At 46.5% G+C, this 27,689-nt stretch overlaps 11 protein-coding genes across 11 annotated transcripts; 7 read left to right on the forward strand and 4 right to left on the reverse strand.

Annotated features, from left to right (window-relative positions):
- Positions 1-1,084: 1,084 nt before the first annotated feature.
- On the forward strand, positions 1,085-3,567 carry F4812DRAFT_422100 (SURF6-domain-containing protein). Its single transcript, XM_047933621.1, has 3 exons — positions 1,085-1,340; positions 1,427-1,510; positions 1,569-3,567. Exons 1-3 carry the CDS (start codon positions 1,320-1,322, stop codon positions 3,072-3,074), a joined length of 1,611 nt encoding a protein of 536 aa, XP_047791437.1. The 5' UTR covers positions 1,085-1,319; the 3' UTR covers positions 3,075-3,567.
- A 1,078-nt stretch (positions 3,568-4,645) lies between these two features.
- Positions 4,646-5,838, forward strand: F4812DRAFT_457668 (uncharacterized protein; the record flags this gene model as incomplete). Its single annotated transcript, XM_047937211.1, has 3 exons — positions 4,646-4,744; positions 4,809-5,373; positions 5,468-5,838. 3 exons carry the CDS (start codon positions 4,646-4,648, stop codon positions 5,836-5,838), a joined length of 1,035 nt encoding a protein of 344 aa, XP_047791438.1.
- An 87-nt stretch (positions 5,839-5,925) lies between these two features.
- Positions 5,926-7,829, reverse strand: F4812DRAFT_319996 (uncharacterized protein). Its single transcript, XM_047931437.1, has 2 exons — positions 6,992-7,829; positions 5,926-6,926 (listed from the first exon to the last, which is right to left on the reverse strand). The coding sequence occupies exons 1-2, from the start codon at positions 7,670-7,672 to the stop codon at positions 6,090-6,092; spliced, it is 1,518 nt and encodes a 505-aa protein (XP_047791439.1). The 5' UTR covers positions 7,673-7,829; the 3' UTR covers positions 5,926-6,089.
- A 443-nt stretch (positions 7,830-8,272) lies between these two features.
- F4812DRAFT_422107 (M6 metalloprotease) lies at positions 8,273-9,969 on the reverse strand. The gene is made up of 2 exons (XM_047933622.1): positions 9,032-9,969; positions 8,273-8,968 (listed from the first exon to the last, which is right to left on the reverse strand). Exons 1-2 carry the CDS (start codon positions 9,775-9,777, stop codon positions 8,521-8,523), a joined length of 1,194 nt encoding a protein of 397 aa, XP_047791440.1. The 5' UTR covers positions 9,778-9,969; the 3' UTR covers positions 8,273-8,520.
- Positions 9,970-10,307: 338 nt separating this feature from the next.
- Positions 10,308-11,179, reverse strand: F4812DRAFT_457671 (major facilitator superfamily domain-containing protein; the record flags this gene model as incomplete). Its single annotated transcript, XM_047937212.1, has 3 exons — positions 10,308-10,691; positions 10,753-10,985; positions 11,131-11,179. The coding sequence occupies 3 exons, from the start codon at positions 11,177-11,179 to the stop codon at positions 10,308-10,310; spliced, it is 666 nt and encodes a 221-aa protein (XP_047791441.1).
- Positions 11,180-12,050: 871 nt separating this feature from the next.
- On the forward strand, positions 12,051-13,401 carry F4812DRAFT_320035 (putative gibberellin 20 oxidase). The gene is made up of 3 exons (XM_047931438.1): positions 12,051-12,639; positions 12,704-12,823; positions 12,870-13,401. The coding sequence occupies exons 1-3, from the start codon at positions 12,111-12,113 to the stop codon at positions 13,208-13,210; spliced, it is 990 nt and encodes a 329-aa protein (XP_047791442.1). The 5' UTR covers positions 12,051-12,110; the 3' UTR covers positions 13,211-13,401.
- Positions 13,402-14,112: 711 nt separating this feature from the next.
- F4812DRAFT_320044 (cytochrome P450) lies at positions 14,113-16,300 on the forward strand. Its single transcript, XM_047931439.1, has 6 exons — positions 14,113-14,437; positions 14,495-14,564; positions 14,631-15,032; positions 15,144-15,426; positions 15,496-15,921; positions 15,986-16,300. The coding sequence occupies exons 1-6, from the start codon at positions 14,282-14,284 to the stop codon at positions 16,146-16,148; spliced, it is 1,500 nt and encodes a 499-aa protein (XP_047791443.1). The 5' UTR covers positions 14,113-14,281; the 3' UTR covers positions 16,149-16,300.
- Positions 16,301-17,164: 864 nt separating this feature from the next.
- Positions 17,165-19,078, forward strand: F4812DRAFT_470241 (GMC oxidoreductase; the record flags this gene model as incomplete). The annotated part of the gene is made up of 2 exons (XM_047938955.1): positions 17,165-18,459; positions 18,529-19,078. 2 exons carry the CDS (start codon positions 17,165-17,167, stop codon positions 19,076-19,078), a joined length of 1,845 nt encoding a protein of 614 aa, XP_047791444.1.
- Positions 19,079-19,313: 235 nt separating this feature from the next.
- Positions 19,314-23,500, reverse strand: F4812DRAFT_320091 (uncharacterized protein). Its single transcript, XM_047931440.1, has 3 exons — positions 21,694-23,500; positions 19,454-21,634; positions 19,314-19,398 (listed from the first exon to the last, which is right to left on the reverse strand). The coding sequence occupies exons 1-3, from the start codon at positions 22,945-22,947 to the stop codon at positions 19,324-19,326; spliced, it is 3,510 nt and encodes a 1,169-aa protein (XP_047791445.1). The 5' UTR covers positions 22,948-23,500; the 3' UTR covers positions 19,314-19,323.
- A 258-nt stretch (positions 23,501-23,758) lies between these two features.
- F4812DRAFT_422127 (PK beta-barrel-protein domain-containing protein-like protein) lies at positions 23,759-25,756 on the forward strand. Its single transcript, XM_047933624.1, has one exon. It carries the CDS (start codon positions 23,855-23,857, stop codon positions 25,556-25,558), a length of 1,704 nt encoding a protein of 567 aa, XP_047791446.1. The 5' UTR covers positions 23,759-23,854; the 3' UTR covers positions 25,559-25,756.
- On the forward strand, positions 25,541-27,479 carry F4812DRAFT_422129 (uncharacterized protein). The gene is made up of 3 exons (XM_047933625.1): positions 25,541-25,580; positions 25,858-25,994; positions 26,078-27,479. Exon 3 carries the CDS (start codon positions 26,201-26,203, stop codon positions 27,008-27,010), a length of 810 nt encoding a protein of 269 aa, XP_047791447.1. The 5' UTR covers positions 25,541-25,580; positions 25,858-25,994; positions 26,078-26,200; the 3' UTR covers positions 27,011-27,479.
- The last annotated feature ends 210 nt before the right edge of the window (positions 27,480-27,689 follow it).

Raw genomic sequence — 27,689 nt, forward strand, 5'->3', positions numbered from 1 at the left:
TATTAGCACAATTCGAAGGCTCTTTTAAAGAACCGGCACAACTCCGGGACAGCCGGTCAGGTGTCTAAGCGTTGAATGTAATGATCTTAGAAGAAGGTGAATTGTAGAAGACCAGGTATGTTAGGGCTATATGTTTCTAACGATAACATGTTTATACAATTATATCGCGGCTAGTAAAATCAGAGTCTTTCTACACGGCGTTCATCATCTTGTAAGTCTGACATCCCCCTTGGGAGTTGAGTAGAGGCATCTCTGTTCCGATACATATTAGTAGACTGGATTGATATAATACGAACCTGCGGAACTACTACTTAATGTATTGTACCTTGTGCGCAGATACGTAGGCCGAGTGGGGCCGATCTCCGATCCACATCAATTCCGGGTCCCCATCTTTACGGGGTTCTGGAGCTCGTCTTCCTTACAGCAAAGAAAAGCATCTACTAAGATTGTAAGTTTAGGACCATGATATAGTACATGTTAAATATTAACGGGAAAATACTGTATACGAAGAATATGAGCACGAACAAACAAATAAATAAATATTAAAAGTACCTCAGTTAAAAACCAACATCTATCTTGTAAAAGTCTTATCGATAATGGCGTTACCCCACAAAAGGTACAAGTCCCTACAAAATGGGAGCGCTAAGATTTCGTAGTTACTAAGCAGAATCGCGTTAAAAAAGATGCCCCCCCTAGCCAGTACCTAATATTCCAAAACATACTCTTATTTTCATTGCTAATAACGCTTTAGCAACATAACATATTAATTTAATACATTGTAAACCTGCAAAATAATACTAAAGCTATCTTATAGTAATTTTTAATAGTAAATTGACCTAGAATTGAATTTTTTACATTTAATTGAAGTTGTAGTAGTATAATTGTATTTGGGTTTAAGATGGGGCATCTTTTTTGACGCCATTCTGCTAAGGTACCTGCGTACCTAGTATAAGGTAAGCGATGGACTCCGCACTACGAAGTAAGAAAATATTCCCAGCAGCAAAAAAAAAAAAAAACAGATTTTTGTTTCGTCCAATCAAGACTCGGCCTCATCTGCTTTTTTCCTTGTAGCCCAAAGCGCCAAGTCGTTTCTAACGCTGGTGCAATTACTGCGAGCAAACCGTCCTGTTTTTTTTTTTTTTTTTTCTTTTCTGGCCTTGAACTTTTTTTTTTCTTCACTCTACTAATCTCCATCATCTAATCTTAACAAGGCCAGCAACTCTGACCTATCCTCGCTCATCGATCTGATAGATTATATACTAGTAATAGTAGAAGTACTTAAGAAAGGTTCTGCCAGGTTTTATACTTCAATAGGCATTATGGAGGACTCTTCGTTAAAGGTTGGTTAATTTTATGAATGAACCTGTATCGCCGATACGATGTTGCGTTGCTTCTCTAGAATAATAACCGACACTTTAATACACAGGAGCGTCTCCTGAATTCGCAAAAGTCCTTCGACGGACTTTTGTCGCTGATACCAGCCAGGATGTATTACGGCGAAGACACGAGCGTAAGTCGCATTCTACAGTAACCCACCTGAGTCGCTTCAGTCGCTTATCATTACACAGGACCAATGGAAACGAAAGAAGCAGACCAAAGCTGAGGCTGCCGCTGCTCGACGTAATAAGCTCGACCCTGATAGTGCCCTAAACCGAAGTGTCAAAGAAGTCATGGACGAACAAGCATTGAAAAAGCGGAAGCGCAATCAGATGCAAGATGGCAATGACGATGACGATGACGACTGGTCGGATATGGAAGGGGTCGAGACTGAGAAGCCTGGTCAAGGGCTGAAGAAGAAGACGCAACAAGATAGCAAGAAACAAAAGAAGGAAAAGCTAGATGAGGAGCAAACCGAGCCGAACGAGACGGAGCGGCGGAAGCAAGAGAAGAGGGCCGCGCGAAAAGAGCGAAAGGCAGAGCGACAACGGCTGAGGGAAGAAGAAGCAGCCTTCCAAAGACAAACTATCAAGGGTGTCAACAAGATTAAGTTAGGGTCTAGAGAAACGAAGACCAGCTCAGCGCCAAATGGTGATGATATCACAGCCGCTGACGCTAGCACTGAGACTGACGATGAGCAGCTAGAGGCAGAAAAAGAAGCTGAAGCTTCAGACATCAAGCCTCTTGATGTTACTGGTCTAGCTGATGCTACCGAAGATCAAAATTCGGACTTTGCCCCTTCATCTCCATCGGAGCCCCCATCCCCCGTATTCGACGCCAACGGTACACCCGCCGACTCGACCGGCCAAACTTCGAGCACAACAACATCTGTATCATCCTCTGCCCCCCCTGAAAAGCCAAAACATATCAAGATTCCTCCTGACACTACTGCTCTTCGCGCACGCCTTGCAGCAAAGATACAAGCACTCCGCGACGCGCGAAAAGCGGACGTGGACGGGAAGCCTATACGCACGCGCCAGGAGCTGATCGAAGCGCGACGCCAGAAGCAAGCGGAACGGAAAGCTCACAAAAAGGAGCTACGACAAAAGGCCAAGCTGGAAGAAGACCGCAAGCGCGAAGAGGCTTTAGCTTCTGCTCGCAACTCTCCAGGTAGTATGCTCAGCCCAGCTATCGATCTTGAGAACACTAACTTCTCATTTGGTCGCATCGGCTTTGGTGACGGCTCTCAACTGTCCCACGACCTCTCACATGTTCTAAATAGCGCCAAGAAGAAGGGCCCGTCGGATCCTAAAACAGCTCTTGAAAAGTTAGAACATCAGAAGAAGCGTTTACAAGAGATGGACGAAGCTAAGCGCAAGGATGTTGAAGACAAGGAGCTTTGGCTTACCGCGAGGAGACGCGCTCAAGGCGAAAAGATCAAGGATGACGAGAAGCTACTCAAGAAGGCCGTCAAACGTAAAGAGACTGCGAAGAAGAAGAGTGGAAAGGAATGGAATGCCAGGAAGGAGGGCGTCGCCAAGGCAATGAAGGACAGACAAAAGAAGCGAGAAGAGAATATTAGGAAACGACGTGAAGAAAAGCTCATGGGCAAGGGCGGTAAGAAAAAGGGCGCTAAAAAGGCTAAGGGCAGAGCAGGATTCGAGGGTTCATTTATAGGTGGTGGAAAGAAGAAATAAGTAAGTAATTAGGCGGTTATCCCGTGACAGACCGTTGTCTCAGCCCTTTACTCTAGGCCTTTGGCAACATGTATATACAGTATGCTCCGGGCAGACTGGAAGTTGGCGTCCCTTGGTGTATTAAATGCTTTGGCCTTCCGTACTCTCAATGCCACTATTGCAAAAGTTCTGGAGTACTGTAATGCTATCTCACTTACCATGGGGGCGTGAGTAGGGGGGGACGAAGTTTCATTGAAGGGCAAATATGAACCCAGACGAGATTGGACCACTAGTTCAACTAGTGGACTATTCCAAGCCTCGGTCTGGGGCTTTTAACCACATCGGCGTAACAGTATCAAAATAAGTTTTCTACCTCCCTACCTAGGGCAACTAAGGTTAGGTAGGAGGTACCTACCTACCTATCTAATAATTCTTCCAACTTCTATAGTTAGACATCCTTGCTCGGCCACCTTGCCCAAGGCGAACGATTATGATGGTATACACCCGATCTAGGAAATATACTTCACGGGATCTAGCCGGTCCTTGATAATGAAATTATAATAAGTAGCATATTATTCGCCAATTATGACAGAGGTACTTAAGGCCGTCGAGCGACATTATACACAACTTATATTAAGTTCTTCGCCACTTCTTGGGTCTCTCAATAACAAAGATAGAGGAGAACAAAGAAATCCGCGGACTTGGACAACTTGTCCCTGTCCCGGCGACTAGTTGTCTTGTGAGTAAGTCATTGTTCGGATAGGCACCTTAGGTAATTATGGCGTGTTGCCTGATACCAAGGCCTAGAACGATGAGTTACTTGTTATAAAGTAAGTCTAGGTGCCTTAGGTTAGGTATGTACAAGTCTTGTTGACGAAAGAGAGCATAGGGTATTCCTGGCGAAGGATTTTTTATTTTTACTGAATCGAGGCGACTTCATATTATATGATGTCTTTATTGTACCCAATACACCATTAACCACATGTCCCTGATTCTTCTCTTGTCAGGGGCTTGGCTTTGCACGCATCGCATGTTCTCATCGTGATTTACTGTGGCCTGGTGACGGACTTAAGTCAGATTTAGCTCTTGGCCGATCCCGTTGCATTGTCCTTTCCGCGGAATAGTTCTCGATACAGTTAAAATTTAGTTTGTTGCGACGAGTGTACCTTTTCCTCGTTCTTTGTTCAACAAAGGCGGAAGGGTTCCGGCAAGACATGGAATCATTCCTAGGCTCGGACACTGTTGCCTCATTCAATATGTGTCGTTCTAGTCAAAAGCCATATAGTAGGCTTTGTTCGATTTGATGAACATATTGTAGTATCGCCCAGTCACAGCGTCGTTATTAGTCTACCCGTAGTCCCGTCTCTAGAACTTCGCGACACGAAGTTTGAACCTGGCTAACCCATGTCTGTCCTTAGCCCTTGATTACCGATACCCTCTCCTTCTCTGGGGGAGAATCCTCAATTGACGCTCTTTTTGATCTTCTTTGCAATCCTAAAACAAGTATGATTTTAAAGTTCAATGCAGTGGAAAGCAGAAGTTTACCCCCTATAGAGGGAATAGGGTTGGCAATATGTATCGTGGCCATTATAATGGCCTTGATTTCATCTCTGGTTGTATCTCTCAGAGTTTACGTTCAATTTTCTCGGATATTATTCTGGTGGGATGATGGCTTGATGTTGGTAGCGTTGGTGAGTACTTGATATCACGGAAATGCCTGTCCTCTCGAAGTAATTGACGATATTTTTTTTGCAGACAATATACCTTGCAAGTGTTGGCCTTGTCTGGCGCAGCGTACAATTAGGTCTCGGAACCTCGAGTACGGATATCCCGAAGTCCGTGCAGGTCGAACGCATGAAATACGCTACCATCTGGTCGCTCTTATACACGGCATGCCTCGTTGCGGTTAAAGCCTCCATCTGCTTGACCATGTTGCGACTGAAGAAGTCAACGGGATTCATACGCTTCGCTATCTATGTCCTTCTACTAACGAGTGTTGGATCATTCCTCGTTTGGTTCATAGGTCTCTTAACTCTATGTCATCCCGTCGAAGCTAGTTGGAACCCAAGTCTCGTAATAGAAGGCAACGCAACATGTGCGGATAGGAATACCCTACTAAGAATCGTATATACTAGCGCGATTATGACGTTTGTCACTGATGTGGCATGTGCTGTCCTTCCCGCGGTCATGCTGTGGAACATTAAACTTAAGGTTAAGAGGTTGTTGGTTTCCCTGATTCTGTTATTTGGATTGATTGCTTCTATTTGTACGGTCATGCGCACTGTTTATATTCAACGGTATGCAGAAGACGGTATACAATGTGAGTGAAGCCGTTTAATTTGTAACTCCATGGGTATCTAACCTAACCTACTTAAGTAGAATGCCGTACGAAGCTAATATGCCTTGGTTTATAGTTTCAACCCTGAAGACTGTGCTACTCTCAAACATCGGAACGGGCATCTGTATCATCATAGGCTCCTTACCAGTGCTGCAGAAGAACATCTTGAGCTATTATAGGAAACGAGGGCTTGTCATATCGCCCAAACCTCCGGGCTCGAAGTCCTCCAGTAGTGTAACCGCCAAACTCGGAGATAATCGAGAAGACTTGAACAACCCTTTCGATTCAGGTTTTAACATTACAACCATTTCAGCAAATCGTCGCTCTAGTGATTGGGATCGTACGAAAGGGAAGCTCGACTTGCACGTCATTCGTGCCGAGTACACATTTGAAGTTACGCGATCGGGAGTATCGACCGAGCTGGTAGAGATAGGGGGTATAAAGTGATTTTATCCTAGCAACGAGTCGAACAGTCTGACAAGACTGTGGTAGTTTTATATTAAGAAGTACCTATTTCGAAACTTCCTACTGCAATTATTCTAAAAACGTCGTACCCTAGGATCTAGTTCCGGAAGGGATAGGATCGTGTTCGAAGTACACATGTATGTATGTCTATGATACGTTGTCTTCGCTCTGAAGTATAAGTTATGATCCGATACCCGATATGATTAAATGCCCGTACGAATTTCTGGCTTCCATTATTTTACACTAACATCCACATCTCCTACTCTATGGTAATTTGAATACGTCGATGTATCGCTAGGATCGCCGCGCCATTCGTATTCGACGATCGTCACGTTGTCGTCGTTGTCGCCTTCCAGGCAATATATCCTCCGGGCGTGATTGGCAACCATCGTCCCGCGTTCCTTGCAGTTTGATAAATCCCCAACTTCTTCGTCCACCTTAGTCCATGTGTCTCCCTTGTAGTATGTCAATTGAACTCCATCATCGGTGGTTGGGTCCATGGTGAGAACCTGAAAGCCTAGCGGCTCAGGCCAGTTCGTGCTCGTCTCGTTGAACCCTGTCGAAAAAGCGGCAATAGTTGTTTGGGGCCCGATATCCCGTCCTAGGTAGTGCCCTACGTATCGACCATCGCCATTGACGATCTGAGATAGCGCGCTGGTAATAGAGCGGTAGAAGAGATTCATGCTCCTATGGCCACTGGTCGTGGCGGCGGCCACATGGGCCTGGACAAGAGAGGCGTTTTCTGCGGGCGCGGTCAGGTCGACCTGAATGACATTCGTGTTACTATACCACCCGCTGCTATCATTCTGGTAGCTGGCTTCTCTTATTCCACCTGCTGTCTGCCAGTATAAATAGGTGTATTGGTTACATAAGTCGCATTGCTTTCCGTATGAGACAAGAGCCGAGCCAGCGGTAGATATATAACTGTTTCCGGCTTTCGAATCTACCCAATTTGCAGTTGGAAGACTCGATTGTGTCGAGATGCCCTTGTCATTAGTGTATGTCAAAGCCTTAATCGTGGATAGACCACCGCTGTCTGGTAGCTGCCAATACACGTGTATATCGCGTCTCTGGTGGTATGTATTAGCAGTTTGTTTCGATTGTCATTTCTGCATAGGGATGTTTGAATCCTTACCGTGTTATCGTATGCGAACACGTCAAGCGACAATGAGGTCCCCTTCTTAACACTATCCAAACCCAGATTATTCGTCTTTCCATCGACTATTGGTGATACCACCCAGCTCTTATGCGACGAGTTCCATGCTGAAAGGTAAATGGCCTTATTATTTAATTGGTAGACCACCAGATAATTCTCATTCCCAAACTGATCAGTGAAGTTGCTGGTCGCAAGATTGGTGTTGGGGAAGAGAGCGGTCTCGTCAACTTGTGAGGACGGATCCTCATCATCGCTCGGGTTTGGATCGGAATCGCTAATGGTCCTTCTTGTTGTTACACCGGCAGCCACTCCTGCGACGATCGCCGCGATGATGACCAAGGCTCCAATAACCACGGCCCAGAAAATCTTTCGCTTCATCCCACATATTCTGCGTTCTGGTACGGGGACGGGCAACGTTTTTTCAGCTCCCGTCTCCGGCACGTACACCGGCTCTGGAAGGGTTGGATCTATATCTCTTTTGATGGCGTCACCAGCTGCAGTAACACCGACTACTTCGGGGTAGCTGAGATGCTCGGTCGCATTCTGATTGACCTCCGGTAATTGTGCAGCGTGGGATGTCTCGACATATTGGTTTCGGGTATGTGCTTCTGTGTCCACCTCTAACGTGCTATATTCGTACGTATCCCTCGTGGAACTCATGATTTTTCTCGTTGCCGGACAGACAGGTCTGTCGGAGCCATACAAAACACATTGACCGTGCAACGTTAAATCGCGATTATTTGGAAAAAGAAAAGGAGATGAGGAAGTAGGATTCGGGATGAAACAAGCGAATACATGCAGTACTGGAATACATAGTAGTAGAAGTAAGCGGCCCGTCAGCCCTGTCGAGCACGGTCTTAAATCCTGGCATGTTCCACGAATAGAAGGTCAGGGAGATTACGTCCTGACCCTGGTTATATTTCCAAATAAGGCAAAAATCATCGTGTGGATGGCGGTTTTGCATTAGCGGAATACCAGCTTCTCGGCGGTGCTAAGACTCTGAGTGGTGATGGATATGCCAAGAGTATTTTAATAGGCCGTTATCAAGGAAGGATTCCTAGACGAGAAGCACTGGAGACTATGGTATTATTTACTTGACAGCCACCAAGCCTCCAAGCGCTTATCAAAGGTCGACAGCGGCCTATCAACAACTTGATATGAAACCGTTTGTGGCTGGAGAGTCCTGGTGTCTTATGCCAAGTACACAGCCCTCTGAGGGCGAACTACTTGTTTTCTTACGGATATGCTAGGTAATCGAATGTTGTGGTTCAATTGTACTATGTAGCCTTATTATCCGAAAGCTATGCGGAGGCGCTGGTAACTGTGCCGCAACGATGCAACCAATTATGACCCAATTCTGTTCCTCATTGGGAAAGCTCAAATAACCTTAAATATGCGATTCAGATCGATTCATGTATACAAGAGGCACGTATGTTACCTAAGATATATAGGTTGACAATCAGCCCTGATCTAGGCCAAGTACCCCTATCTTATAGAGGATACTCGTATCACGCAACTTCCACCCTAACATCAACCTCATCGCTGGACTCGTTTAGCACCGTGATTTTGATACCCCAACCTGGAACGGTATACGAACTCGTCCCTTGCAAAGATAGCGGCGCGTCGTTTAACCTATCGCCTGCGCAGCCACTCGATCTGGGCGTTGTGTCTAATACTCGGATAGGACCTTCTCCTGTCGCTATCCTTGTCGATACCGTGTAAAGCAGTACGCCAGTCGAACAAGACGCCGAATCAAGACCGCTAGCTGAGCGTAATTCTGCTACCAGTACGTCCGTGCCGTTGTGCTTAACTACAACTGCTTTGGAACCGCCTGGTATCTCTAGCGGAGTTAACGTATGCGTCGTCGAGCCTCTTTCGGTAACACAGGCGACTTGCTCATCAGAAAGCCATCCCAGCCGCCACTTATCCCAAGCAAAGTAATCAGGACTTGGTCCACTGCACAAGTTTCGTTTTAGCTATACGCATCTCTAGCTAATATCGTCAACACTTGACTCTTACCTAATGAGCCCCATTAGGTCCCATCCTCCTATGAATAAGCCCGTTGCGCTACCATTAAAGGGGTAGTAATCTGGCAAACACATCGTGTGACCGGTCTCGTGGTTCAATACGAGATACTTCCAAGTCGTATAGGCGTCCAAGCCGAATGTTACCGACTTTTTGGCAACAAAGGTTCCGGCGCGTGTCGTCACGTCGCCCATAAAGGTAGGCGAGAAAGAAATAGCGGCAGCATTAGCAGTTGGTACCACATATAACACATCGGTGGGCGGGATAGTTTTCCCATACGCATCTAACGCGTCTTGTATATACTTCTGGTGTGTTTCGTAGCTGAGACCGCGCTCCCATCCGTAAGACGCAGCCGCAGCCGGCATCCGATAGAAACGTGAGGTATCGGCAGTGACGTTCAGCGTAAGCGCTCCGTACGAGGACGTAGCGTACCATTCTGCTGCGTCCGGCAGAAAGAAGTCGTATAAGCTCTGTGGGGTCTCAGTAGCAGCTTGATCAGAGAATTCAACGAAGATCATAAATGCGCTCAAGGTACCCGTGCTGGGCGCACAGTTTAGCTCATATCCGAATCCTGCACTGAGGTAAATGTTGCTATTAGCGGCTATTTTGCACGCCGAAATATCTGCCCTGGGCCGAGAAGCAGCATTCTCTGCTGAAGCGAGTGTTAGAGTGCACGCCGCGACTGCGTGCCAGACTGCCCCTTTAAGAGTAGCTCGAACTAGACGACTATGATTCACCATTGTAAGTTCTTTAAGGCGTCGCGATATTCTCACAATAAGGGCTACTGGCTTTTTGAGATGGACGAGTATCGTTTTATATCAACATAGTCGTTATCTCGCATCATTAGGTTGTTGGGCCGTCACCTTCCTACGAGGGTATATGTGGGGATATTGATTCGCGTATAATAGCTTTTAGACCTTATGTTTACTGGCCTTACCTGAACAGGCATATTTTCCAAAAGTGACAATACATATGAACCCGTGATAGAACCCTATCGCTCGGTTACAATTTAGCCGAGTTCTGATTTGGGTGGTGACATGGGTTAGAACACCTCAAAAAGCGACTCTCACAAAATATACCGTATCAGCAGAAATTAGGATGTACGCTGCATGATTGGGACTGCTCCTGGGAAAGGCTCCATTTATTATGGTATATATGATAGTCACATACTGAAAGTCCAGGCGTTTTTATGCTATTATGGTTTGATAGGGAAGACCGTCGTTGCACCAAGAAGAGAAAAGGAGACGTGAATGTATGACAGTGAAATTGCTCACAGAGGACCAGCAACGCTGGCGATGTCATGCATGCTGGACAAGAGACCGGTATACATTGGTCGCAGTCTCAGGGGTACATTACCTGCCAAGATGATGATAGCCCCTGCGAAACTACCAGTAGCACCCAAACCAGAGACAGTTCGACCGATGATTAAGACAGCCGACGAGGGAGAAACGGCGGCGATGAGAGAACCGATCTCAAAGATGAAAACGCCTATCAGGAATACCCATTTCACCGAGTACATGACGTAGAACTTGCCGAACATCAACTTCAAGGCGCAGACGGCGAAGAGGTACGAACTACCATACCAGGCGACATCATCTAGCGAGTTGAAGTCGTTGGTGATTCGTGGGATGGCGGTGGCGAGAATGATACCGTCCTAAGATGGTTAGGAGACTGCGGCTCAGAACGCATATGAATTTTCAACACTAGGAACTTACCAAGGACACGACGAGCATGGCCATACATAGGGCAACTAACAGGAGGAATAATTTCCAAGGGGCTGGATAATCTTGCTCGATGTCGGCGGCAGCAGAATCGACGGGTGGCTCGCTATTTTCCACTTCTTGCTTTTCGACATCCTGCACTTGTCGAGGGCGCGATTGCACGGAGGCTTCTCGGCTGTTCGTCTTTTCAAGAGTGGCAGTAGCGGCAGAAGAAGCGGTCGTATCGTCTGGGGGTCGCACCGCGGGCAGTGATGTAATAAAGGTAAGAGAGTGTAGGTAAGTCGGATTTTCTACATGTCAACTTGATGCAGGAGTCGATTCAGAAAGACAGAATTGTAAAATTTGGCTTGCTTCGACTTATATGAAAATTACCCTCGCATCGCATCCAAATATCTTCTATAAGATACACTACGGCAATCATTTTTGATTAACTAATCTGTGGTATAAGATCTATTACGGCGCTGGTGAGTCACGCCGGAATTTCCAGAAGATCGTCTTTGTTGTACCTCTCGACCAAATAAGATAAAAATAAAATAAAAAGACGGTTGAAAGATTCTGGGGATTCTGATGGTACGCTTTGTCGTAAAAGTTGATTGGTCAATTCGAGAATACCCCTTCTAAATTTACCGCGACTTGCCCTGAAAGAGCTACGGCCCGTGCCGCTAGCTTGCAGCTAGCAAACAGACAACTCCGGGTGACAATGCCCTCCTAATTTTAAGCGTACCTTACTATAACACCGGGTAGGTATTATATTTACCTACCAGGTAATGAGGTACAATACAATAGAAACTATATCTTTGGTGGTACTTTACGACGCATTCATATACGATACGTGATATTGACCTCTGTTATTTCAGATTATCCTTACTGTATGGTTGTGATATTTTAGTTTTATTGTTCAATGCCAATTATTCTTGGCCCCGTCCGTGCGTATTACGGTCAAGCTGATCTGGAGGCCGAGGCCACCGGTAGACGGCGTTGGCGTAGTCGTAATGAACGCTTAAGAAACTTTGAACATATTTAAAACAAAAGTTATTGGGTAGTTCAAGAGGACTTATTCGTCATAACGGAATAGGTACCTAAAATAATATCATGAGGCTATTCTCTGCTCCTGGGACTCAAAAAGGGGGGCTTGGTATTCAACAAGTATAATCTTCCATATCAACGCCACTTGCATATCCTAGCATGCTACCGAAAGAGCCAATCACGAAGGAGGAATGAGGCTACTACTCCCACCAATAAGATATTCTGAATTTCTGATGAACAAGACCTCCTGGAACTTTGGAAGGGGGCTTATCTCCAAATATCCATCATGCTATGATCTTGACACTGTCAATTCTTAATTCTGTGAAATGGCCATTGACCACTCCTCAAAATTTGTCATTCCAGTTATTGACATTTCTGGTTATCTCGCTGGCAACGACCTTCGAACTGCTGCAATCACAAACGAATTGAATGCCGCATGTCGCTCTCCTGGATTTTTCCAGATTGTGGGCCACGACATTCCTGCTGAGCTACGCGCTCATCTCTTCAACAAGGTGGTCCAGTTTTACGATCTTCCTACCGCCAAGAAGTCGGCCTTGAGTCACACCCTTTCTGTCAACGGCGCGCGGGGTTACGAAGCTGTCGGGACTGTGACCTTGGAGGGCGACTATGTAGATCAGAAAGAGGGATTCATGATAGGCACCGAAAAGCCACCCGGAAGGTTTCTACACGGCCCAAATCTGTGGCCGGAAGAGAGCGATTGTCCGGGATTTCGCTCTACGATGGAGGAATACTTTGCTTCCATGCGGAGTCTTAGCGTAAAGATGTTCCGACTTCTAGCATTGAGTCTGGGACTTGACGAGTACTACTTCGATGCTTTCGTAAATAGTCCTGACTGTTAGTAATGACCCCGGCATTACTACTTGCTGGCAAGGGCTAACTTCTTGATCTTATGAATTAGCGATCTCGATGTGCCGTGCGCATAGATATCCACGAGATACTGCTGAATCGGTAGAGCGTTCTCGAGGGACAGGAGCCCATACTGACTTCGGCGCTATGACACTGCTACTACAGGATGATGGTAGGTGCTTTGCTCTGCGTTTATTGTAAACTTATTAATAGTTTAGTCGGTGGACTGGAAGTCTTCCACCGACCTAGTAACACGTGGCATCCCGTATCCTACGTCGAAGACGCGTTCATTGTCAATATTGGCGATATGATTGAGCGTTGGACGAATGGCCGCTATATGTCAACTCTTCACCGTGTGATTACGCCGATTTCGAGTAAGGACAGATATAGTGTAGTCTTATTTAACGAAGGCTTGCTAGACCAAGTGATCGAATGCATTCCAACGTGTATCGAAGCGGGTGAGATCCCTATTCACGAACCTATAACGGCAGAAGCCCATTTACGAAGACGCTACGAAACAATGTATGGAGAAGCCGATGATGGAGGAAACAACAAATAAAAGGCATTGTTCTAGGATGGTACCTAGCTATAGTTTGACAAATGCGTCGCATAAATTCATGTGCCGCTGGGATAATAGGCTACCTGGTAGTGGGTTCTTGCTTAAAGAAGAGTATCTGATAGCCACTTATGGGGTATCTGTCTTTCGAAAAAGGTATCAATACTCGCGCGCGTACGAGGTATATTACATGTACGCTTTTTCCCGCTCACTGACAACAATGGAACAGCGGGGATGACGAGTCTGAGGGGCCTAGAATAATTTTTATCCGTCTTCCAGCAGGTTACCTGGTAGTTGCCAGCCGATATACACTAATATGAAAGACTCAACCCGTACTTATGGATCTATATGATTCGGCCTTGTACTACCTTGTGTGCCTGTTTTGATGCTGGCTAGGACTCAGATCCATTCCACTACACTCCCTGGAGACCTTGGTGTAGTGGGCTTATACACCCAGCAACCACGGGGAGCCGTGACCAAGGGGCCGTTCGGCAGTGTATCATGGTTGAGAGCCGTAGGATTTACTTGGCTATATTGTTAATGACACAACTAAAATGACTAGTAAACACTAACATTGTGGCTTCATATTAGGACACGACTCCACTCCCTAATCAACTGCACCTCTTAAATCCACAAATGGATAGCCTCAAATTTAGTAGGTGGATTAAGTGCACGGGCTATGTGTAGTGGAGTGGGAAGGATCCGAGTCCTGACATTGCCGGCCGGTTACAGCAAGGAAAGTCACACGATTGATTTGGTTGACGATTCACCATTGTTAAATGGATTAGGTACCTTGCAAAGACGGAATGTATGTGCGATCACATTGATGGGGGGAAACGATAAATGATAGTCACAAATGGCAACATGAAAGTGGAGGGGCATGTAGTACAGGCGTTCCTATAATAGGTATATATACCTCCTCTGAACGACTTCCAAGTGTTCTAAAAAGCCCGAATTACAACTCAATGCTTCAACTGCTCGAATGGCTCTTCTATAAACGCTCTACTTGAACATTTTCTTGGAAACTTGCAACAAGTTATCACTTAACCAGTGAGTGTTGCAAGTATCACGATTATGTATCATATCGAGAGTGTTAGTATAGTGAGAGGGGTAACGTTGTGGCAGCTCCTTGCCATCACTCTGGCTGGTTTCACGATATATTTGATATACAACCTTTACTTTCACCCCTTGGCACGGTTTCCGGGGCCTTTCTGGGCACGCGCATCGCTAGTAAGATTATCCCCCCGGAACCTTAAACTTGGCTGACATATGGGGACGCCTCGATAGCTATGGCGTTTCTGGCATACAACGCGTGGACACGGACACCGCAGTATACAGAGAGCGCACGAGAAATATGGTTCGTATTCGCAAAGCTGAGAGAAAAACAGAGAGAAGTAGAGGGAAAACGACTAATGTTAGAAAGGACCTGTCTTTAGAGTCGCCCCTAATGAGCTATCGTTCACATCCGTTAAATCATTGAAGGATATCTATGGCATTCCGTCGTCTGGTGCAGAGCACCTTATCAAAAGTGCACTATACGCGATTTTCGGGAGCGGCTACAAGGAAGCCTGCATTCTGTCCGAGCGTGATCCGGTTATACACTTGAAGAAGAAAAAGCACTTGGCAGCTGCTTTCTCAGCTAAGGCTCTGTACGACCAGGAAGCCATTGTGCAAACTTGCCTAGACGGGTTTATAGACAAACTAGGCCGCGTGAGTAAGGAGAGTCAAGGAAAAGGCCTTAATATCGTACACTGGCTTGAGATGGTCACCTTCGATCTGCTAGGAGAGATGGCTTTTGGCGAGGGGTTTGGTTGTATCGAACGTGGTAAGTAGGTACCTACTCATGCAAAGATTTCTTCACGTTTCTCTGCTTTGCGGTTCAGATGTTTCTCGGGTTCCTTTTTATTGTTGCTTTAGCTAACACTCAGGGGCATAGAGGAATACCACAGTTGGATGGACCTTATTCTCAAGAACATGTTCGAGGTTATGGCAGTGGACAACCTAAGGCGTTTACCACTTGCAGGGAGTCTCGTAGAATTGCTCCTGCCGTATCTACTATCAGACAAGAGAAAAGAACATTCGATGTACAGTCGTGAAAAGGTACGGAAACGGCTTGAAGCTGACACGACTCGGCAAGACTTCCTCACGAATATTGCCAGTAAGGTTCGAAACGGCGACGTATCCCAGGAAGAGATGACGGCACATGCCTCGACACTAATGTAAGAACCACGACACCTAGAGCTTTTAATCGAGTCATCCCTGCCGATAGGACTAATCGTATGAGATAGTGTTGCTGGAGGTGAAACATCGGCGACGTGTCTAGCAGCCGCCGTATACTACCTACTAAAAACACCGGCGGCTCTTGACAAACTCGTCAATGAGATACGCTCATCTTTCCCCTCATACGAAGCAATCAACGCCAAAGCAGCCATGCAACTGCCCTACGTGCGAGCAGTCATTGACGAAGCCTTGCGCATCCACCCGCCGGCTTCCTTCGGCGCTCAACGCATATCCCCTGGCTGTAACATAGACGGCTATTGGGTGCCAAAGGGGTCAGAAGTATCTACAAGTCCATTCGCAATTGCTCACGACGCCAAGTACTTTAAGGAACCTGAGAAATTTATACCTGACAGATGGCTTGATCCAAAATACGGCACCGTCAAAGAAGCCAGTCAACCGTTTCTACTCGGATATCATTCTTGCATCGGCCAGAGGTGTGTTTGCCGTTTTATTCATGTTACTATTATAAGATAAGCTGACCCCTTTCTTCGCATCTAGTTTTGCATACCTCGAGATGACTTTATGTCTTTGTAAATTGCTATATCGGTACAATATGAAGCTCGTCGATGAGTCTCTCGACTGGGAGGCATCATCCAAGTGTTATATAATGTGGTGGAAGGCTCCGATCATGGTCCTTTTCCAAGAAGCCGCAAGCGGGTGAGAGATAAGTGAAGTCATATTGTCGGCGCATGATTCTCAACTATATCTACCTCCTGATGTATTTTGAAGGGATATCCCACTAAGTAAACCACCTAATTTAAGATTGATGTGCAGTGATCTACCAATCTTATGCGGACACCCACTATTTTCCCACCAAAACTTAGCAACTTCATTATACTATTGCAGCCTTTAGAAAGATGGTAAAAATAAAATTCTTCTTGTTTTATAATATTTAATGATTAAGCTTTATAAGAATATAATTGTTTAAGTAATAGAGTTTGACCTTTACGTTGTATTTTAAGATATATTTGACAAAATTCGTGTTCCACCAAAAAATTACACTTTTTGTTAGAAGAGATATTCCTTTCCACTTAATTACCGTTTTATTAACTAACAAACTCAAAGAAGTAAAAAATATTATGATAGGGATATAGCTCTAATAAAATCTAATTACCATTAGGTAATTTCATATTTTTACCATTTAATTTGACGTTTCTATTGCTTTGTAAAGTAGATATGTTTTTGTGAGGCTATAGTGGGATGTCCGCATAAGAATGGTAGGTTATTGTACTGACCCAAACTCCCTCACTGTATCTCTCAATGCATTCTTTAATTAAGGAGCAGCACCCCTTGGGTGCCGTTGACGAGTATATGAGGTACCTAAGGCAACACTCATAATATAGCCCCTCTGTAATGTTGCTTTACGCTTCATTCGGCTGAATCTACTCTTATGGCTAAATGTAGCCGGGGCAGATATGGGTTACGCAACGCAACTACCGTTCGTGTATATACAACTTTAATGTATCTCGGATGGAGATGATCTTGACATTGAAAAGAATTAAGCTAGTTCTATTGGCCGTTTTATGTTGCGAAAATGCGATCGTGATGAATACAGGAGATAAGACAATTTGCATTATTTTGTAAAGGGGGTATAAGTAAATACAAGGTCCTTCCAGTGTCAACAATTGTGTAATAGTATCAAGAATAGTATTATGAGAGTGGCGCAGCGAAAAAGAAATGGGAATTATTCTAAACTTGCTTGTGGCTTTGGCCGCTGGGGTGAAATATGTAGTAGGCCAGAATGAATACGACTACGTTGTCGTAGGCTCAGGGCCGGGTGGTGGGCCCCTCGCAGTCGAACTGGCGAAGTCCGGTCACTCAGTGCTTCTGCTAGAAGCTGGAACAGACCTTTCTGAAGATCCGATGTATCAAGACCTCGGAAAAGCTACCGAAGCCAGCAATGATCCAAGATCTAGGTGGGATTTCTTCGTGAAGCACTCCGATGATCCCGAGAGGGAGCTGAAATACGAACACACGACATGGCGTACTACTAACGGTTCTTTCTATGTTGGATTAGACCCTCCTGAGGGATCAGAACACCTTGGGATCTGGTATCCGAGATCAGCAACCCTGGGCGGGTGTGCGATGAATAACGCCGCCATACTTCACATGCCGAGTGATGATAACTGGGACTATATCGCTAATATTACAGGCGATAGCTCGTGGAAAGCTTCTGAGATGAGGAAGATCTATGAAGAGATTGAAAATTGCCATTACTTACCGAACGGTACGGTAGGCCATGGCTTTTCAGGATGGCTCGAAACTAACCAAGATAATGGCTCCTGGTTGAGTAATGCCACCGACGGTGCTACAATTCTGAGAGCTATAGCAGAGCTATCTGATTCAGTAGCGAATAATACTGGTTCTATCATATCAGATGCCGAGCTGAAGGCTCTTCTAAATCGAGATATCAATGGAGCCGAGCCGAACCGCGACCAGATGACGGGTGTTTTCGCCATGGCTACGCATACAAATTCCATCGGTCGGCGTTTCAGCCCAGCAAACTATATCAAGAAGGCATTTGAAGAGAACCCAGATCTTCCACTGACTGTTCAGCTTAACGGATTCGTAACAAATATCTCGTGGGATCTTCTCCAGGAATGGGAACCTCCCGCCGTCATGTCGGTAGATTACGTTATCGGTCCGAGCGCGTATAAAGCTGATCCCCGGTACGACCCGGCTCGAAACGCTACCGCAAGCTTTGCCTGGGTTGGTAAAGAGTTGATCATCTCCGCGGGGACGTTTAATACTCCTCAAATACTGAAGCTTAGCGGTGTTGGTCCAGCGGAAGAGCTAAAGAAGCACAACGTCACTGTGATAGCGGATGTGTCGGGAGTCGGAGAAAACCTTGGGGATAACTACGAGTCAGGCGTGTTGTCTCTCGCATTAAACCCGGTTGAGGGGTTTGGTAAATACTATGCCGTGCAGCTTAAAACGGCAGCTTCAAAGAAAAATCGCGACATATTTCTATGGTAGGTACATTCAACTTCCAGGTATATCAATCTATGCCTATCGGAATTGCTAATAATTGGAATAAATAGGCCTACAAACTCCGCATTTGATGGGTTCTGGCCCGGGTATCCCTCAAATCGAGGCCCAAGAGCATTCACCGTTCCATTCGTCCATATGGACCCCCAAAGTTCGAATAGGGGAACAGTCACTCTTCGCTCTACAGATCCATTTGAACCACCAGATGTAAATTTTCGATTCTTTGAAGGCGATAGCGATGATGATTTGCAAGCTATGGTAGAAGCTGTCAAATTCGGCCAGGAAATAAAGAGGTTGCTTCCGGAAAGCTCCGGCTTGACCCCTTTCGAAGAACTTCACCCTTGTGCAAACGGAGCCAATTGCACTGACGAATATATCAAAGAATATCTCAAGTTACAGGCTTATTCACATCATGCGACAGGAACATGTGCAATTGGCAGCGTGCTGGACTCGAGATTCCGCGTCAAGGGAGTGAAACGTCTTCGTGTGGTTGACGCTTCGGTTTTCCCGAAGCCACCAGGTGCATTCCCAATCCTTCCAACATTCATGATAGCTCAAAAGGCGGCTAGAAACATATTAGAGGATGCTGATGGAATGAAGTAAATTAATACTTGTCGTTTTATGGTTTAAATCCCCTGGGGGCGTGGGCAGAAAGGGGGGAATCTGATATCTAAGGAATCAAGCAAGAATTATCTCAAGGCTTGTCGAATTCCATCAACAACCCAACTGCTCTCACCCACATAACGATGGATACCCTATAAACCCTGCATAATAAACTCTGTTTAACTCCCTGGGAGTATAGATAGGTACTTACCTCTGATGCAATAAATCGCAAGTTGTTAGTGAACTTAACGCCTAGCGCACACACCTCCGATATGTGTAATAAGCTCCTCAATACGATACGGCTTCGTCGTTACGCCGTCCTGGTACCGGAAGTCAGTATTGAATCCAATAGCGTATCGTATAAACTTGACTTGCCATGCCCACTTCCATAGCCCCACTGACCTGTTTACTGCGCACGTTGGCTGTCACTCCTAGAATTGGTATATGTCCTGCAAGTTCCCCATTGGCCTCCAACCTCCGAATCTCTTTCGTAAACTCTATGCCATTCATGACCGGCATTTCTATGTCGCATAGGATAACATCAAACGGTTTCTCCACGTGCGATACCCCGGGCTTGTTATTCTGGACGGCGTCCAGCGCGTCCTTTCCATGGTTGGCGGCTTTCACAACAAAGTTGCGGTTGCGCAGTTGTTTGCACAAGACCTTCTGGTTGACCAGGTTATCCTCAACAACCAGTACCTTAAGTGGAGTATCGCCTCGTGGCGAAGGACTAGAGTCTTGCGGTGTTTCAGGAACACTGCTCCCTCCGTCTTCCGATGACACGGGGATCCCATCTGCTGTTATACTAAGCGACCGGCTTAGTCTAACAACAGGCTTTGGGGGATGAGAGGGTTGACGAGGACGTTCGCGCCTCTGCGTCTTCACGTAAAATGCGAATTTGCAGCCCGACCCGGGTTTACTAGTAAGACCTATCTGACCTCCAAGCATTTCGGTGATTTGGCGAGAAATGAATAAGCCGAGGCCTGATCCTCCGTATTCGATGTGCGTCTTGGGAGACGCCTGAGCGAAACGGTTGAAAACTTGCGCTTTCTCACCCTCAGTAAGGCCTTTCCCCGTGTCTTTGACGGAGAGAGACAGGAATACGTCTGGCTGAGGTTCTTGAGGGTTATCGGGGGAGCTAGCATCAAATACGGGGGTTACAGCTGAATATCTCAGCGGCACATACTCCACTCCCAGTTCGCGTTCTGAAGGGCGATGCGTCGTGGCGGCCACCGTTATAGTAATTTCTTTTATTTTTGACGTCTTGGTGAATTTGATAGCATTTGTAACGAGATTGATTACGATTTGGAGAAACCTGTTGGGATCGAGAAACACATACTCGAGGCCAAGCTGAGACAACGAGCTGTGCTCGACAACCTTCAAGTCGATACCTGTCATCTTCAGCTCCGCATCGAAGATCTTTAATGACGAGCGCACCAAGGCAATCGGCTGTACGAGAATAGGTGATACCACTAACAAGTCAGAATCGAGCTTCGAAACCGTTAATACGTCGTCGACGATTTGTTTCTGGTGCTGTACGCAGTACACAATCGTGTTGGCAGCGTCCAGCGCACTAGTAACTTCATTCTGCAAGACGTCCTTCGCGGAACTGTGTGAACTAGCAGCCAGCTTGCTGCTAAAGAGTACATCGAGCGTAGCGGAACTTCTCTTGGCTGATTCGATGATTTCCTCGCTGCAGTGCAGAACTGCCGATAAAGGATTCCGAATCTCGTGGCTGATCATGTCCATGAACCGCTCCTGTTGGGTTCTCGAACGAATAGCTTCTTCCATCTTGTCCGTCAAAACCTTCACAGCCATCTTCTGACCGCTGATGTCCGTGACCCAGAAATCTATGTGGTCAACTGTTCCATCCTCCCTAAACTGGGAGAATCCTGTAGAGAGAACGTACGCGCCATTGGTAACGGTGTTGTCACCCCCTGAAATGGTATAAGTTTTATTGATTAGTTGAAACTCGACAGATTCGGGCCCGGGGTGCTGGTGGAGCCGATCAAAGAATTCTTTGCAGGGCTGTAAGTAATCTTCGCGAACCCATGGCATCCATGGCTGTGGAATATTCGGAGGGGGGTTCTCGGGTCCGAAGCCGTAGAACGAATGCCAGGCGTGGTTACCATATTGAACGTAGCCATCTCCATCTGTACGACATATTCCGAGAGGGCAGTGCTCTGCATAGTTTCGCCACTTAATCTCTGATTCTTCGAGCGCTTTTGAGCGGGAGATAAGTTGTTGTTCTGTCCACTTAAGCTCGCTTATATCCATCGTGAAGATCATGATGCTTTCCACCTTGTTATCCTCATCCAAGTCCGAATAACAGGCGCAGATCCCAGTCCGATGGTCTGAATACATGTGGCCTCTCCGAAATGGCTCCCTAGAACGAATTTGGAAAGTCCCCCCAGTCTTTTCAGTCAGAACTTTATTTTGCCATTCCCGAAGCATGTCGGCGTCTTCAGGAACCACACTATCCAACCAACTCAGATTTTGTTGGTCGGCAGGGTTTAGACCGGCAAACTTGTACCACGCGTCGTTCGCGTATAGAATCTATCAAAAACTCTTAGCTTCATTCTATAGGGTTGTTTGGTTAGGGCAGTTCCATTTACATTGCCTTTCGCATCAGTTACCGCAAGACCCACGACAGACCGCTCCGCGAACCGAAAGAACCTCATGTCGCTTCTTTTACGATCTAGTTGGGCTCTCTTGGCCAAGTCGTTATGACGTGCGACTTCTTCCGATAGCCTCGCTCGTGATACCTGGGGCGCCACGACGTCCGCTACCAGGTTTAAGAATTCGGAAAACTGTTTGCTGTATCTTCGGTGCGGATTTAGGCCCATTACCATGAACGCCGCTATTCTCGAGTTGTCTTTAATCGATACGACGGCGAATTGATCAGCTAACTTCTCTCCTCTCCAGCCGATTCCATTTAGCAGTTTATCCAGTGACGGGTCGTTGGCTTCTAATATCAGTACTGAGTCGCACTTAAGTGCCTTAAGCATGGTCGGTCCGAACCCGTCGATATCGTAGGAAAGGTCAATGCGTTCCTGCCCCATGATTCGCTCTGGGTCGATTCCAACGGTGCCTTCTAAGTGGCATGGGTAGTTAGGCGGACTAGTGGCAGAATCGATGCCCAATTCCTCATCCAGTGAGTACAATATCACAAAAGGGATGTCCTTGCTGTTAAATCCGAGCCCAGTTAGTAGCGTATGCCAAAGTTCTTTCATATTATTTGCTGTTACCGTATCGCGAGACAATTGTTGAATACATTTGTTCTGCCTTTCGAAAATAACTTCTTCGGTCCTGTTCAAGGGTATGCCGTATGAAGCTACGACCTCTCCATCATCACCGGTTACTGGAATGAGTTTCCAGTCGAAGTAGGTCTCCTCATGGTGGCCATTTCTTTTAATAAGCAGTGTAGTGCCATCGCAGGTTTCGGTTTGGCGAGTTTGGCGTTGCTGGGCGATTTTTCCTGAGAGTTGATCCCAGATTCCAGGTAATATATCAGAAGCGTTCATTCCCATTGACTCAGGATGCTTAGTCCTTAATAGTGGTAGAAACGCTTGATTGTAAATAACGCAGGAGGACTCCCCCCAAAACAAAATTCCTGGGCTTGTGTCAACTAAAAGGAAGCGAGAAATATGTCGAAGTTCTGAGCACCATTCTTTCCTTGCCCCAAAAGCAGTTTTACTCCAATCGACATTGGGAGCGAACTTTTCCAGAGCCCAGAGTGAGATATTAGAGGGTTCCCGGTCTTGATCTGGGGTTCCACTTGCCACTGTTGGCACCTTTTCACGGTCATCTTGTTTCTGGGATACACGCTCTTCTACAGGAGAGCCTGGGTTCTTACGGTTCGGAGCCATCACGACACCGCTGGGTGTTGTAGCTTGGGTCGTGGCTACGAAGCCAAATGGGCATTTAGCCGAATGGACAACGGGTGCTATCGGACATCCAATATGATAGTCACGATGGTACTGACATGATAATGTCTATTTTGTTTCATAAAATAAATGGCGACGTTGACGAGAAGATAAATCTCCCCAGAGAAGCCATATTGTACCCGTCAGCATGAAAAGGGACGAGAACATTCCAAGTTAGTTCACATTACTCGCCAGTTCTACTAGCTATAATTTAATTGGTATGAAGCATTAGGCTTAGATTGAACATTGAAGGGGGTAGGAAGCGTTGGAAGCGTTTCTAAGAAACTACGGGGTTTAAAACGGAGGTTCTGATATGCTCTGATCTCTCCTAATTCCCGTCACGGATGCATCATATATTCAACCAAACTGACTCGAATAAGAGACATAAGAAGTCCAAAATGCACAGTAGGCCAGTTTTACATTTGTTACTAGATACTGTATATATCACAAGTCATTGTTTAGAATGGCACTGAGCAAGGAATTCAAACGCATGTTTATTTACAGACACTTTTTCAGACACGTCTCTTTGTTTACATTGTGATTTTGAAAATTCATATCAAGCTTGTTAAAGCTCGCTGTAGGTACCTTCCTATCTAATGCAACGAGTTACATCGTCGCCCACAAAATACTTCGATAAGCTATAGATCTTGGCCCTATCAGGATCGCGTCTTTCTCAACTGCCGGTCTCCATTAGCCTGGATGCAGTCTGACTAGGATCACGTAAAAACTAGCGCCCGTTACGAGTCAAGCATTAGGTCTTTAGATAATTTTCCCAGTCCGAGGCCCGCCAATTCTATATCACGGAACAACTCTTCCTTAGGTACATTTGGAATTTTTCGATCCCTAAAAAATGGGCTCCCAAATTTCTGGGAAGGATCCTTGGCTAGCTCCAGTTCCACCCAAGGACTTTGTTACAACTATACGTACGGGAAAGATACGGCCTTTCGGAGGGGTTAAAGGTCTATCATCGGCGATTAACAAGCAACCCCGACAAGGCAAGATCCAACTCACGGTAGGGGGTCTCGACGGGGACGAACGTCAATATATCCATCACAAAAGTCCGGATAACGCCATCCATCAATATGATCCCCGCCATTATGAGGAATGGAAGAATATCTTACCGGAGCGAGCTCACAAGTTCAAAGTCGGAGCTTTCGGCGAGAATATCTCCTCCGCCCACCTCTCGGAGGACAACGTATGCGTCGGCGACAAGTTCCGTTTTGGGCCCGAAGCCATCATTCAGGTCACCATGCTCAGACAGCCTTGCTATAAGCTAAATCATAGGTTTGAATATAAGAAAATGTCGAGGCTTATCCAGAGCACTGGTTTTACCGGGTGGTACTATCGTGTTCTACAAGGAGGCCCCGTACAGGAAGGTGACGAGATCGAATTGATTGAACGTATCAATGCACACTGGCCCCTCTCTAGAATACACCATGTCCTCTATACGGACTTTAACAACATGGAGGCCGCCGAGGAAATTGGTAAATTAGAGGGTCTGAGTAACGAGTTCATTAAGCTGTTCCAGAAACGACTCTCCAACGGGACTGAGAACATGAACGGGAGGCTTCTGGGCGACTTTGCCGTGCCATGGCAGCTATTTAAGTTAGTTGAGAAAACCAGACTGACCCCACGAGTCCAAAAGTTCGTCTTCGAGAATGAAGAATCCGAGATAGACATGGGAGACCTGAATTTCGGGCGCTTTCCACATGTGCGACTCAGGTTTGGGCCAGATACCAATTTCACCCGGGCTTATTCGGTCGTGTCAGGAAACATGAAATCCTTCGAATTGGGAATTGCAAAAGATGACCATTCGAGAGGCGGATCGTTATTTCTACATGATAACCTGAAGGTTGGCGACGTTTTGGAGATAGCTAAGGGACACAACGCGGTCATTCCTATAATAAGCGATGATCAGGCCGATACATCAACGAGACACATCTTTATCTTGGGTGGCATTGGTGTCACAGCCTTTATTGGTGAGATAAAAGCACTTGCAGAGAAAGCTGCGAACTTCGAAATCCACTACGCTGTCCGCAGCAGAGACGAGGCTGCATACCTTGATCACTTACCAGCCAGTAAGACCACTGTTTACGCGAAGAATGAGGGCAATCGCCTAGATATAAACACGCTCATTCCGCCGCTAGAAAATTGCGTGGATAATTGTAAGCCTTTAGTATACTGCTGCGGTCCCTCGTCGTTACTTGACGCATGTCGGGACATGACAACGAAGCTGGGATATCCCCGGTCGCAGACCCATTTCGAGGAATTCGGCAGTGCTAGTACGGGCACTGGAGATCCCTTCGAAGCCGAAATTAAAAATATTGGACAGGTTCTTCAAGTCCCCGGAGAGAAGTCGTTATTGGACGTCCTTAACGAAGCTGGCTTCGAGATTGACTCTTCGTGCCTCGTGGGCAATTGTGGGACTTGCATGGTGACCCTCTGCGAAGGAGAGGTTGCTCACCAGGGAGTAGCACTCGAAGAAGAACAGAAGGAAGGGAATATATTGACTTGCGTGAGTCGTGGCAAGGGAAGGATTCTGATTGATTGTTAGGATTGTTAGGGAGATCAGACCTGTCCTCGAGCATTAGCGTTCCTTGATACCACATATTAGTCCAACTCTCATAAGTTATAAAAGAAATGCCACGTGAATCTATGAATGGGAACTTATTGGCAAGGCACTTGTCCTGTGAACATCATTGTGGAATTGTCTACTATATTGTCAGTGCCGAAACTCGTGGACTGCCGTGTTCTGGCCGGTTCGGCGCCCGGCAATCCTGACATTACGGCTAAACTGCCGAGATCTAAGACCACAACCACTGGGAGGAGTAAGATTTATTGGGCATCTCACAGTCAACACCCCCCACCTCCATATGACCTAGAGTAGGCGATAAATGTATTTATTATTAATGAGCAGCATGTTTTGGAGTCAAGATCGTACAAAAATAGTAAGCGACTGGTGTAATATAATCTAACTCGCTTGAGAGAAGGTATGTCCTTACCTTTCTCCATGTGCCATTGTGTTTAAGCCGGATATATAAGCCAAAATGAGGAGGACTGAGGCAAAATTCAGGAGCCCCTCATTTTCCGGCTTCGCTTCATACAAAATGAAGAGGCAACCTCAGCGCGACACCGATCATGGCCAGCCTAGCTGGAAATTGCACAATTCACATACCTTTGAGATAAAACCGAAGCAATGATCTATTCGTTACTTTTTGTAGGCGCGGGTCTCGCCTCGCAGGCCTTAGCAGCTTGCACTCGAGAATCGCTTCAGGCGGCCACAGCGGCGTACGTCAAAGCGCAAGCAGCGGGAGACCCGAATCTTCCCGGTCTGTCTAGCAACGTCAGCTACCTGGAGAATGATGTCCCGGGGGATATCAAGAAGGGCATTCTAAGCCAAGCCATCAGCATCGACTTCAACCGCAGCCTGTACGACACGACCCAGTGCGCCACGTTCACAGAGCTGTCGGCGGCATCCAACAAGAACCCGTACGTAATCCACACGCGGCTGCTCTTCACCGGCGACAAGATCACGACCGTGCAGTCGGTCGTCGCGGACCAGGGCGACTGGGCGTTCAACGCGACGGGCCAGCTCTACTGGACGAAGCAGGAGAAGTGGGATCCGATCCCGGAAAACAAGCGCGACAAGCGCGAGGTCATCCAAGCCGCGGGCGACGCATACCTCGACAGCTGGAGCGACGGGACGGTGAAGGTGCCGTACGGTACGCCGTGCGCGCGTCTCGAGGGCGGGTCTTACACGGGGGGCACGAGACCGACGGCCAACACGTGCTTCATGCCGCAGTTCCCCGAGGCTTTCACGATTGGAAATCGACGATATGTTATCGACGAAGAAGTTGGCGGGCTGGACATCTTCAACGACTTTCCGTTCATCGACGCCGGGAAACCAGACGGTACGCCGAGTACCAACTTTATCAGGGTCGAGGGCGGTAAACTCAGGTATATCCACGAGGTTACTGTGTGCACGACTCGGAACTGTGGAAGATGAAAGGGCTGGTCTAGTGGTGCATATATGTACCTAACCTAACCTAGCTTACGTAGAAGATTTCAGAAGAGGATGAGAGAACTGGTCACAAGGGGCCGTGTTAACTAAGTACTTTCGTTCTGTTACCTTCAATGGTCAATATCAGGTGCCTACAAATGTTTATTGTGTAGGGTTTTATTTATTGTTGAGGGTTCTGAAGGTACAGGTATAAGGTACCTAGGTATGTAATTCGTGGTATCTGCCTTACCTTAGGTAGGTGTGTACCTGATCTACTCTAGCGACAGGAAGGTTAAATATCCTAAAAACATACCTTAGGTAGTAACGTACAAGAACCGGGCTGGTCAGGTTGGTCGGGTGGTATTAAGTGGCAATTCACACAAGTAACGAAGTCAACCACCAAATATTTAGGAAATATTATTATAGATGGACGAATGGAAGAATCTTACAATTACTTTTTGAGTTCGGACCTAGCTGGCTAAGGAGAGCCAAAATAGGGAGAAAGCTGACGATCGCAGAGGAACATGAGTTGCACTAGGACCCGTTGATGCAGGCTACGTCAGATTGGATTAGGGGGGACTCGCTCTGACGGACTGGTGGGGTAACACGACATCGAATGTGTGGGGGAAGCGGAAAGTCTATTATTGGTGAGTCGGTTTTAGCGTCATGCATTCCCCCGTCAAAC

This window comes from Daldinia caldariorum (assembly GCF_022478825.1).
Source record: "Daldinia caldariorum strain CBS 122874 unplaced genomic scaffold F4812scaffold_5, whole genome shotgun sequence".
NCBI classification, from domain to species: domain Eukaryota; kingdom Fungi; phylum Ascomycota; class Sordariomycetes; order Xylariales; family Hypoxylaceae; genus Daldinia; species Daldinia caldariorum.